The 12,743-nt window shown below is 45.2% G+C and overlaps 1 protein-coding gene across 3 annotated transcripts in view; it reads left to right on the top strand.

Moving 5' to 3' along the window:
- LOC117832058 (RNA binding protein fox-1 homolog 2-like) overlaps nucleotides 1-12,743 on the top strand; it is an 89,252-nt gene that overhangs the window by 48,961 nt on the left and 27,548 nt on the right. For all 3 annotated transcript variants that reach the window (XM_034711016.1, XM_034711017.1, XM_034711018.1), the window contains exons 5-6: nucleotides 2,832-2,885; nucleotides 3,123-3,215. In XM_034711016.1, the coding sequence (XP_034566907.1) occupies nucleotides 2,832-2,885; nucleotides 3,123-3,215 (147 nt within the window). The remainder of the gene's footprint in view (nucleotides 1-2,831; nucleotides 2,886-3,122; nucleotides 3,216-12,743) is intronic.

Here is a 12,743-nt window from a genome sequence, read left to right as displayed (position 1 = left end):
AGCTAAATGTAGCTGAAGAAGGAGCTAAATGTTGTAGCTGAGGAAGGAGCTAAATGTAGCTGAGGAAGGAGCTAAATGTTGTAGCTGAGGAAGGAGCTAAATGTTGTAGCTGAGGAAGGAGCTAAATGTTGTAGCTGAGGAGGGAGCTAAATGTAGCTGAGGAAGGAGCTAAATGTTGTAGCTGAGGAAGGAGCTAAATGTAGCTGAGGAAGGAGCTAAATGTTGTAGCTGAGGAAGGAGCTAAATGTTGTAGCTGAGGAAGGAGCTAAATGTTGTAGCTGAGGAGGGAGCTAAATGTTGTAGCTGAAAAAGGAGCTAAATGTAGCTGAAGAAGGAGCTAAATATTGTAGCTGAGGAAGGAGCTAAATGTTGTAGCTGAGGAAGGAGCTAAATGTAGCTGAGGAAGGAGCTAAATGTTGTAGCTGAGGAAGGAGCTAAATGTTGTAGCTGAAGAAGGAGCTAAATGTTGTAGCTGAGGAAGGAGCTAAATGTTGTAGCTGAGGAAGGAGCTAAATGTTGTAGCTGAGGAAGGAGCTAAATGTTGTAGCTGAGGAAGGAGCTAAATGTTGTAGCTGAGGAAGGAGCTAAATGTTGTAGCTGAGGAAGGAGCTAAATGTTGTAGCTGAGGAAGGAGCTAAATGTTGTAGCTGAGGAAGGAGCTAAATGTAGCTGTGGAAGGAGCTAAATGTTGTAGCTGAGGAAGGAGCTAAATGTAGCTGAAGAAGGAGCTAAATGTAGCTGAGGAAGGAGCTAAATGTTGTAGCTGAGGAAGGAGCTAAATGTTGTAGCTGAGGAAGGAGCTAAATGTTGTAGCTGAGGAAGGAGCTAAATGTAGCTGAAGAAGGAGCTAAATGTAGCTGAGGAAGGAGCTAAATGTTGTAGCTGAGGAAGGAGCTAAATGTAGCTGAGGAAGGAGCTAAATGTTGTAGCTGAGGAAGGAGCTAAATGTTGTAGCTGAGGAAGGAGCTAAATGTAGCTGAGGAAGGAGCTAAATGTTGTAGCTGAGGAAGGAGCTAAATGTAGCTGAGGAAGGAGCTAAATGTAGCTGAGGAAGGAGCTAAATGTAGCTGAGGAAGGAGCTAAATGTTGTAGCTGAGGAAGGAGCTAAATGTAGCTGAGGAAGGAGCGAAATGTTGTAGCTGAGGAAGGAGCTAAATGTAGCTGAGGAAGGAGCTAAATGAAGCTGAGGAAGGAGCTAAATGTAGCGGAGGAAGGAGCTAAATGTTGTAGCTGAAGAAGGAGCTAAATGTAGCTGAAGAAGGAGCTAAATATTGTAGCTGAAGAAGGAGCTAAATGTAGCTGAAGAAGGAGCTAAATATTGTAGCTGAGGAAGGAGCTAAATGTAGCTGAGGAAGGAGCTAAATGTTGTAGCTGAGGAAGGAGCTAAATGTTGTAGCTGAGGAAGGAGCTAAATGTAGCTGAGGAAGGAGCTAAATGTAGCTGAGGAAGGAGCTAAATGTTGTAGCTGAGGAAGGAGCTAAATGTAGCTGAGGAAGGAGCTAAATGTAGCTGAAGAAGGAGCTAAATGTTGTAGCTGAGGAAGGAGCTAAATGTAGCTGAGGAAGGAGCTAAATGTTGTAGCTGAGGAAGAAGCTAAATGTTGTAGCTGAGGAAGGAGCTAAATGTTGTAGCTGAGGAAGGAGCTAAATGTTGTAGCTGAGGAAGGAGCTAAATGTTGTAGCTGAGGAAGGAGCTAAATGTTGTAGGTGAAGAAGGAGCTAAATGTAGCTGAGGAAGGAGCTAAATATTGTAGCTGAGGAAGGAGCTAAATGTAGCTGAAGAAGGAGCTAAATGTAGCTGAGGAAGGAGCTAAATGTTGTAGCTGAAGAAGGAGCTAAATGTAGCTGAAGAAGGAGCTAAATGTAGCTGAGGAAGGAGCTAAATGTAGCTGAAGAAGGAGCTAAATATAGCTGAGGAAGGAGCTAAATGTAGCTGAAGAAGGAGCTAAATGTAGCTGAGGAAGGAGCTAATTGTTGTAGCTGAAGAAGGAGCTAATTGTTGTAGCTGAAGAAGGAGCTAAATGTAGCTGAAGAAGGAGCTAAATGTAGCTGAGGAAGGAGCTAAATATTGTAGCTGAGGAAGGAGCTAAATGTAGCTGAGGAAGGAGCTAAATATTGTAGCTGAGGAAGGAGCTAAATATTGTAGCTGAGGAAGGAGCTAAATGTAGCTGAGGAAGGAGCTAAATATTGTAGCTGAGGAAGGAGCTAAATATTGTAGCTGAGGAAGGAGCTAAATGTAGCTGAGGAAGGAGCTAAATATTGTAGCTGAGGAAGGAGCTAAATATTGTAGCTGAGGAAGGAGCTAAATGTTGTAGCTGAGGAAGGAGCTAAATGTTGTAGCTGAAGAAGGAGCTAAATGTTGTAGCTGAAGAAGGAGCTAAATGTTGTAGCTGAAGAAGGAGCTAAATGTTGTAGCTGAAGAAGGAGCTAAATGTTGTAGCTGAAGAAGGAGCTAAATGTTGTAGCTGCTCCTGTCATCGTGCACGTCGTTAGATTGATCAATCAATCAATCAAGCTTTATTTATAAAGCTCCTTTCATACAAAGACTCAGTCTGACCCCACCTTAATCCATCATGAGGATTGCACATCGCAGTATTTAGCAAGTTACAGTGGTGAGGACAAACTTCCTTTAACAGGCAGAAACCTCCAGCAGGACCAGACTCATGTTAGACAGCCATCATGCCTCGACTGAGTTGGGTCTGGAAAGACAGATAGAGGGGAGTAAGAGAGAGAAGTGATAGTGATGAGACGAGTAGTAGAAGCTTATAGTAGATCAATGTCTGATGTCCTTCTTTAATAACCGTCTGATCATTTCTTCTCTTATTTCTGCAGCAATACGGGAAGATCCTGGATGTGGAGATAATTTTCAATGAGCGGGGTTCAAAGGTGAGTGCTCAGACGCTCTGATTGTTTACATTAATTCCCACTTGCATGCCATCACTCTGTAAAAAATGACTCTCGGCCTCTCGGGAAGTCACAGAAACAAAAACTCCAATTATGTGTGACCTGCTGTGAGAGTGCAGCAGGATCCACAGATTACCCTCTCTCTCTCCCTCGTTCCCCTCCTGACGCGGCCCTCGCTCGCTCGCTGCAAACCTCTCTAACCTCCGCTGTGTACCGCAGGGTTTTGGCTTTGTGACATTTGAGACCAGCGCAGACGCAGAGAAAGCCCGGGAAAAGCTCCACGGGACGCTGGTGGAAGGTCGTAAGATTGAGGTAATTTTCCTCCCCCTCTCTCTCTCCCTCTCTCTCTCTCTCTCTTGTTCCGTTTCTTCTGTCTCCTCTCTGTACTACCATCGTAATTCTGCTTGATCACTGACTGCTAGCTGCCTCCCATCCTCCCTTTAGTGTTCCGCTCTGATGCAGCCCACTGGTCTCCCTCTCCCCGGTCCTCTGCTCTGTGTTTCTCATGATTTTAAAAAGAACTTGTTTGTTTTTGTTTTTGTTTTATTTTCAATGGGAATGATTGGGGGGGGGGGGTGCAAGAACACGACATAAGGCATGCTGGGTATTTTTCTGCAGCATTGTTTTCCACATTAAAGGGACAGTTCGGATCATTTGAAGTGGAGTTGTAACGGGTGATTAAAAATAGTCTGGTGTCGTATGTTCAGGAGATAGCAGCACCAGCGAGGGCCTGAAACGAATGCTAAGCTATCTACTGCTAATCAAAACATACTGAAAACATCTAGCTCAACAAAATGAGTCCAACAAATCATCATCTTCAAAAACTGCAGAGACACGAGCGCCCCTGTGCTCAACACATGTTAGTTTGAGATGCTCTTAGGAAGGGTTATCCAATTGATCAATTCCATGGTAATTGTAAACCTCAAATGTTATCGATTTATTCCCCAGCATCGAGAGCGGGTAGAATACCTCTGCGATGAACCAAGGAGGAAAAGCGTTTTTCCTCCAGGCTCCAGGGGCCACGCGCGGACTCACGTGGCCGAAAATGAGGCAACGAGAGCGGGTAAAATACATCCGCGATGACCCCTGGAGGAAAAGCGTTTTTCCTCTCCAAATTCAAAGTCTTTCCTCCAGGCTTAAGGGGCCAAGTCTTGACTCACACGGCCGAGAATGAGTCGCCAAAAGCGTGTAAAATACCCCCGTGATAACCCCTGGAGAAAAAGCGTTTTTCATCCAGGCTCCAGGGGCCACGTCCGGACTCACGCGGCCGAAAATGAGGTACCAAAAGCGGGTAAAATACCTTTGCGATGACCCCTGGAGAAAAAACGTTTTCCTCTCCAAATTCAAAGTATTTTCATCCAGGCTCCAGGGGCCATGTCTGGACTCACACGGCTGAAAATGAGGCATTGAGAGTGGGTAAAATACCTCTGCTATGACCCCTGGAGGAAAAGCTATTTTCGTCTCCAAATTCGAAGTATTTTCATCCAGGCTGCAGGGGCCACGTCCAGACTCACGCGGCCGAAAATGAGGCATTGAGAGCGGGTAAAATACCGTTGCGATGACCCTTGGAGGAAAAGCGTTTTTCCTCTCCAAATTCAAAGTATTTTCATCCAGGCTCCAGGGGCCATGTCTGGACTCACACGGCTGAAAATGAGGCATTGAGAGTGGGTAAAATACCTCTGCTATGACCCCTGGAGGAAAAGCTATTTTCGTCTCCAAATTCGAAGTATTTTCATCCAGGCTGCAGGGGCGACGTCCAGACTCACGCGGCCGAAAATGAGGCATTGAGAGCGGGTAAAATACCTTTGCGATGACCCCCGGAGGAAAAGCATTATTCCTCCAGGCTCCAAGCTCCAGGGTCCACGTCGGGACTCATGTGGCCGTTAATGAGTCACCAAAAGCGGGTAAAATACCTCCGCGATGACCCCTGGAGGAAAAGCGTTTCTCCTCTCTAAATTCAAAGTCTTGTCCTCCAGGCTCGAGGGTCCACGTCCGGACTCACACGGCTGAGAATGAGGTCAACCTATTGTTCAGTATGTTCAAGTTGAATATGTTCATGTTCAGTCTTGTGCAGACATAATTTTGGAAAAAATAAAATGGTTCCTTTTGGTGCTGAAGACTGCGTACAACTACTTTTTCCCTCCTCAAAAATATACTCAGGAATCGTTAGGAGAATTGATAAGGAGTTGGATTGATAAGCAGAATCGACAATGGAAATATCTTATCAATTCCCACCTCTAGTTATCATAAATCCCAAGTTTTGATGCTTCAGAAGTCTCTAGATCCTCGATCGTGCACGATTAGCATCATATCTGAGCATGCAGGGAGAAACCTGTGTGATGCATACTGTAGCTGAGGTCATGTTTCTGCACACTGGTGGCCTCCCTGTCCGTCATCCTCCCCTCTGTTGTGCAATCACTATCGACACGCACCCAAACAACTCCACTCCCAAACATCCGAACCGTCCCTTCAGGCTGTTTCAGCTTAACCTGTTTTGTTTTTTTTCGTAGCCACACCAATGTTACAACTCTCTCCGCAACACTTGGTTGGATGTTTGTGCACAGGAGGGGCGAGGAGAGGAACACAGTGAACGGATGATGCATGGCAGATTGCTGTCAGATGCTCTTATGTTCCTCTCTAGAGTAGAAGTCCTGCTGTGTTCCCCTCTCCCGACGCCGTGGCTAAGTGGTTGTGACAAGCTTATGGCTCCTGGTGCAAAAAAACAGCAGCATGCTGGGAATCACAGCGACGCCGACGCATGTTCACGACTGGAGTCTTTATACTTGAGTTTTTGGATTCTTTGTGGTTCGGGTTGTTGTTTTTATTTGATTCAGTGTGTCGTTTCTTTAACTGAAGCATGTGCTGAGTATTTAAGAGCAGGTCTTCTTATTTTTCTTCTCTGGGGTTTTAAATCAACGAGCGTCCATGTTGGACCTCCAGCCCCCTGTAAGCCGGGTTTCTGCATGGGCTTACTGTGGGGGTTTAGTGTGTATGTGTGAGAGAGCGTGTGTGTGTGTGTGTGTGTGAGTCAGTCCTTGCATGACAGATGAGGCTGGCTGGACCTTTTTATAGTTTGATACTCTCAGTTCTGCTACAGTGTGGTCGAGAATGAAAGACTGGTGCTACATACTCCCTCCACTCACCTCCACCTTCACTCAGCCAATCAGCAAGCTGAACGGACTCTGATGGAGCCGGATCACCCTGCATCAGTCCTGCCTCTTTTGTGTTCAGTGCTTTAACCTGAGTCTGTGTTTTGGTGCATGTTGTCCGTTAACCAGCGAGCGGTTCGCTCCGTGTTTCCAGGTGTCACTCTGCATGTCGTACGTGTTGTGGCGTCGAGCTGCAGCTCGTCCCTGTCTCAGCTGCATGGTGGGCCGACAGCAGGAGTGTGTGTGTGTGTGTGTGTGTGTGCGTCTCTGTCTGTTTATGGTGCATGGGACGAATGCTGGATGTGTGTTTATAGACTGACTCAGCCGAAGAGGAAGGGCTGGACGTTTCTATTTGAGGCGACGCTCTCTGTCCTGCAGCTGCAGCTTTATTTGGTCGTAGCATTTCAGAGTTTGTGGATCGATGTTGTCAGAGAGTCAGAGATGGAACACGGTGCATGCAGTAATCTACAAACTCTGAAATGTGTACCGCCGGGATCCTTAAATACCTCTTTTCCACCAACACAAACCAGGTTGTATTTCTGGGCTGGTGCTCACGCTGGTTTGGAGCTTCAGATTTACATGAACTTTCCCTCACAACAACAACGATGGCGGTCAACGGCAGCTTGTCTCCTCAGCCGACCGCTGCTTTGCCTTGGAATCCATTAGTCTCTTTAATTACTTCGCTGCAGGACGATGGAGGAAACACGTTTGGCTTGTATTCACGGCAAACTCACCCCTGACATAAGCTGTTCGCGGTTCTAGACCAGCAAGGAGATGGAGCCGCTCTGGACGGGTTCAAAACTTGAGCGCCGGCTCCAAACCGGCCCTGAAACTGCCTCGGCATTAGTCCACAGGGATGTAACGGTACCTCGTACGACGTTTGAAGAAAATCAGTGAGATGAAAAATGAATATCAGTACCCTTTTGAAACAGCAGAGGGCGCTGGCTGCCTCCGACTGCTCCTGTTAGACATGGCAGCAGCTGCTGAGGATGCACGGCTGGTTTTTCCTGCAGAAACGATAGTCATACACTCTATGAAGGAGAAACCTTTGAGCATTTTCTGTGTTTTGATGACGTAGAAGACGAAAATAGATGTTCTCAACGACAACATGAGATCTGATGCCTCTTCAGGTTTTTTAATTTGTGTGTCCTGTCAATAGACTGTATAAAATATGGATGTAGTATCCGTGATGTCACCCGTCTGTTCCTGAGCGCTGCTTTGAAGCCAATCGGCGGCGGCAGCCATATTGGAAATGCAGAACTCAACCAGGCAGAGTGTGACGTAAAGGGGCGGAGTTTGAGCCTCCTAGCCAACAGCTATGTGTTCCCGTCCGGGAGTCACATCAGTCATGTCCTTATTTGGGCAAAAACTTGTAATCTTCATATCTTCTTAACCGTCACGTTAGAAATAAATTCACCCCCCATGAGATTAGCTTCGTAGCACCAAGCTGTTTTTTGAACCAGGCTGTAAACATGTTTATTAATGCTGCAAAGATTGTCTCTTTTGAATGGGTGTCTATGTGGTTTCCTGTGTTTCTGCAACCAGCCTCTAGTGGTTTCTCAATGAATTGCAGTTTATAACACTTCCGCATGGGCTTCATGGTTTGAGACCGCTTGATTCAGACATGGCAGGAGCTGTTGAGGATGCACGGCTGTTTTCTCCTATAGAAACAATACCTGAGCAACTCTATGAAGGAGAAACCTTTGAGCATTTTCTGTGTTTTGATGACGTAGAAGACGAAAACCGACGCTAAGACAAGGTAACAGCTTACGCCTCTTTGGGTTTTCAGCTTTTTGTGTCCTTTCAAAGTAAACACAGCCTCTTATTGTTAATCAGAACGTAGCGTGGGAGCAAAAAGGCAAAATAAAAACAACAAGAATAAAGATTTTTATGAGGCAGGAGCTGGGTCACCTTCATCCTTCATCATATTGTGAATCGTATTAGTTATGGTATCGTTACATCCCTATCAGCCGTAGCGTGCATGTTCAGCATCCTTTAATGGATCTTTGTCCGTCCGGCTCAGGCAGCGCTGCAGAATCTGGACCTTATTCCTTGCATGACTGAAACCCTGCAGGGGGTCTTTGTTTGATCCGTTTCGGTGCCGGGACTGAAGCCTCACGTGTTCAGTCAGCAGCAGCTGGATGCCTCGTAGATCTCCTGCGCTCGTTGAGAAAGAGGCTGATTTGTTTGGTTTGGATTGAGTGATTTCTGAGGGTCTGCCGCTGTGTCTGTGACGTCTCTGTACTCGGTGCATGCTCAGGGGAGTCGTTGGGTTGTTATCTGTGCAGCTGCAGCTGCTTTAATCCTGCACGTTTGCAAACAATGAAACAAAGAGAGAGTTTAAGTCGTAGTCTACGTGTTCTGGTCTGGGATAAAACTCTGCATTGGGAAGAAGTCTGTTTCCTGTGTGCTGTCTGTGTTCACGTTGTCTCCACCTGCTTCTCATCCCATCATAACCTCTAAAGGTGTGTGTAAAGGTGTGATAGCGTGTCTCTCTTTCACGACATCCTCGTGTTGAACGTTGTCTCTCATCGTCTCGTGTTTCTCTGGCCGTCAGACACCAGAACAAACTCGTAAATCAAACTGTTGGCTCTCATGCAGGCTTGCATATTTCAGTGTTCTGTTGCAGTTCTTGGCTGAACATGGAGTGCTTCGGGGTCTCTGCGTGGTCCAGCTGCAAACCTCAATCAGGGATTTATGTGTTTGTGCATTTTTGTCTTTTAAAATGGGTCGTTCATGCGTGCGTTAAAGTCTTCATCGCTGGACCCGTCACACTCAGCATCCTCTCTGTCAGTCTGTCCCGGGTCAGACTCGTGTCCCTGACGTTGTTGTGGATCAGACTGTGAGTGTGTGTAGAGATCACATCATACAGGGCAGGTAGAGACTCAGGATAATGGTCCAGATATGAGCTGCTGTAATCCTCAGTTTTCAGGCGTCTGGTAACCTTCCTACAGGTCTCAAATCTGCACGATGCCAATGCTAGCTGCAGATACTTGAGGACTAGAGGTGCATTTCAACCAAGAGTCCCGGGGTCTTTTAGCCCCCAGAACTACTTCCCCCTGAACTAAAAGGTTCCTGTGCCCTCATTGTTGCCTGCATTTGGACCGCGGGCTGAAGTCCCAGGTAGATTGTGCAAATCAAAAAAGTAAATGCACTACACCACCAGACCAGTAGAGGGCAGTAACACAAAGAGGAACGCCATTCATCACAGATGACACCATGGAAGCAGACGGACAGGCAGGTATCATTATGAGCAACACAACAGTTAGCCTGTTAGCATGAAGAGACTCAGCTGGTCTGTTTTAGATGGTGCTATATTTCATCACAGATGGATTCACTGAATCAACACGTGAGAGGAGATAAGCGCGAGTAGCAAAGACGTTTCAACACGGCTTTAAAATCCTTTGGAACTCAAAAAGCTGTGATCGCAGAGATCGCCCGGTGTTTTGGTTTAAACGGCGACCCTGTTAACTGGAGACTCTCAGCCGGATGCATCCCTCATAAACGTCTTTAGACGATCATTAAAATATCTGATGAGGATATTTTGAAATCTTAATAAAAACTAAACTAGTTTGCATTCCCAGGAACTCCCTCTGTGTTTCAACAGCTGTGTAAACTCCACAAACACTGACACGTTCAGCTGAAGGTCACCAGTTTACAGGGTCACTTTTCAAACCAGAACACCGGGAGGAGAGACGCATTCACGGTGGGCTGAGAGAAGACTACTGTTGAATGGTTTTTGGAAAATTGAAAAAAAAAAATAAAAATTTGAAAAAAAAATGTTGAACAAAAAATTTAGAGAAAATATTTTGAAAAAAAAAATTTGAAAAATGACAATTTTTTTTTTTTGACAAATTTTTGACAATTTTTTTTGGTCCAAATTTTTTTTTGACCAAAAATTTTTTGGGACATTTTTTGGGAAAAAAATCAAATGTGACCAAAAATAATTGACAAAAAAGTTGACCCTTTTGAAAAAAAAAAAAAAATCCTCAAACTTGAAATGCACTTTTAAAACCGGAACACCGGGAGGAGAGACGCATTCACGGTGGGCTGAGAGAAGACTACTGTTACAAGCTGCTAAATCAAGAGAATCACAGCTTCTTCTTTTGAAAAGTACACACACATACAAAAAAGATAGAACAAATAAAAACTAATGAAAGAAAGAGAAAAAAAAATGACTGTGGATGGTTTTTGGAAAAAATTGACAAAAAAAATTGACTAAAATAAAATAAAAAAAAAAAGTTTTGACGAAAGAAAACTGACCAAAAGACTTGGAAAAAAAGAAATTTGGAAAAAAGAAATCTGGAAAAAAAAAATTTGGAAAAAAAATTTGGAAAAATATTTTTACTGAAAACATTTTTTTGGGGAAAATTTAAAATGAAAAAAAAAAATTGGCAAAAAAGTTGACCCAGAGAATCACAGCTTCCTCTTTTGAAAAGCACACACACATACAAAAAAGATAGAACAAATAAAAACTAATGAAAGAAAGAGAAATCAAGAGAATCACAGATGTGTGTGATGTTATTGTGGACGGAGGGAGGAATAAAAACACTGAGGTTAATCTACCAATCAGGCCCCGCCCCCTGAAAGTACCTGGACCTTTGAAAGTACTACCCCCCCTAGCAGGGGCTTTTTAGTGGGGAGATTATCTACCCCTGAAATACATTTAGACCCTTGGTCCACCGGTCCAAATGCCTCTTATTTCCTCCTCTGAATACTTGCAGCTCTGCAAATTAAAATCCTGTTACCTTCTAAACCAGTGAAAACATCCACACCGGTGACGCCATGTTTGCTCTCTCAGCTTGCAGCCCGCTCACATGATACCAAACTTAGATCCACTACCCAGCGTGAGGCATAAAAACAACCCGCTGCATGAGATAAACCGCGTCATGACTCTGATATCAGTGCTGTTGTTTTCGTCTCTGCGGGCTCAGAGAGTTTGACTCTGTGTCTCTGACAGTCCGTCACGACTGAGGAGGAACATTTAAAAACAAATCTAGAGACCGCGCTCGGCCCCGAAGCACTCTCATGCACTCACCCCTGCTCTCTCTCTCAGGGTGTGTGTGTGTGTGTGTGTGTGCTTGTGTGTGTGTGTTGATCGTGTCGCTGGAGTGATGTGGAAGTGACAGCTCCTTCACGCTGCAGAGTTTTAGTCAGACATTTAGAAAGCAAAGAATGGATGAGGTGTGTGTGTGTAAGTGTTTGTGTGTAAGTGTGTGTGTGTGTGTGTGAGCGTGTGCGTGCATGTGTTTGTGTGTGTGTGTGTGAGCGGCTCCACGTGCACGGGGGATGGTGTGTTTGAGTAGAGAGTCATCACCACTGCATGGATGTGTGCGGCGGCGGTCAGAGGGATGTAGAGAAGCTGTGCCTGTGGTTCTGCATGCCTGACCAGCACACACTCCTCTTGGGCGTGACACACACTCCTCCTGGGCGTGCCACACACACATACACACACATGCACACACACACTCGGCCCTCAGCTCACTCTGGCCTTTAAATCATCTCCATAAACCTGATTTTATTCTGCTTCATTTCCACGGCGAGTGTTGGAACTGTGAGTTGTTGGACGGCCTGCGGTGAAGGCTTACTCCTTCTTTCTGTTGCTGCATGACACACACCCTGCAGAACGATGGACGAATGAAGCGTGTGTGTGTGTGTGTGTATCCGTGTGTGTGTGTGAAGATGTAGAAACGGTTGAAAGAAACATGAAAAGAGACGTTTCATTTTCCTCTTTTCAACCCTTCGTGTGTGTGTCCGCTCCACGTTCTCTCTTCCTCATCTCTCCATCCACTCGTTGCCAGTCTCGTTTGTCTTCCTGTGTGTGTTTCTTTTTTCAAAATAAGAGTTTTCCCAGCTGTTGTATTCTTTTATTGCACCCCTGTCTCTGTCTGTCTGGTCTCTTTATTTATTTAAAGCCATCTCTGTGTTTTTTTTTCATTCTCTGTCTCTGCTTTTTATTTTTCCTTCACACACCCCTTTTTTATTTTTTAATTTGTGGTGTCTGGTGTTTAGGGGAAGTTAAAGCCTCTTCAAAACACACGCTCCTTCCTCTGGTGGCCTAACTCCACCACGCCAGGATGAGTCACGTCCTGCTCCTCTTTTTTTTTTTGATGCAGAGGGTGTTTTTAAAGTGTAAGAGTAATCTGCGTCTCAGTCCCTCTGTAGTCTAGCTTTTCGGGGTTTCCACTCCAACATTTCACTTCCTGTTTAGAGCAGACCTTCTGATTGATGCGAGGATTTTCCTCGCTTGGTTTAGCATCTGGAGCTAGTTCCCTCTCTCCCTTCTTTTCATCCTCTCTCTTAAAATCTGCTGTTCTCATGGGGGAAAGATGAAGAAGAAGAAGGCGGAGGAGGAGGAGGAGGAGGAGGAGGAGGAGGAGGAGGAAAGGGGGGGGGGCATTTAGGTTTCTTTTGTTCCTAGGATTATTTGTTCCTTTATTTATTATATTTTTTCTGTTTCCCTGACGACTTCTGTGTGTTGTTGTCAGTCTCCACGGTAACCACTCGCTGTTTCTGCTGCAACGGTAAGTTGTGTACAAACATCTATCACTGAACTGATCCCCCACCCCACCCCCCCTACAAAAAAAAAAGAAAGAGCATTAAATACAGCAAACACATGAAAGTGAAGTTACTTTTATTTGAAGGGCTCATGCAGGAAGTTGTTAGCGTGCACAGTCACAGACGGACACAG

This window comes from Notolabrus celidotus, chromosome 20, assembly GCF_009762535.1.
Source record: "Notolabrus celidotus isolate fNotCel1 chromosome 20, fNotCel1.pri, whole genome shotgun sequence".
Taxonomy (NCBI): domain Eukaryota; kingdom Metazoa; phylum Chordata; class Actinopteri; order Labriformes; family Labridae; genus Notolabrus; species Notolabrus celidotus.
This window is presented reverse-complemented; position numbering and strand designations above follow the sequence as displayed.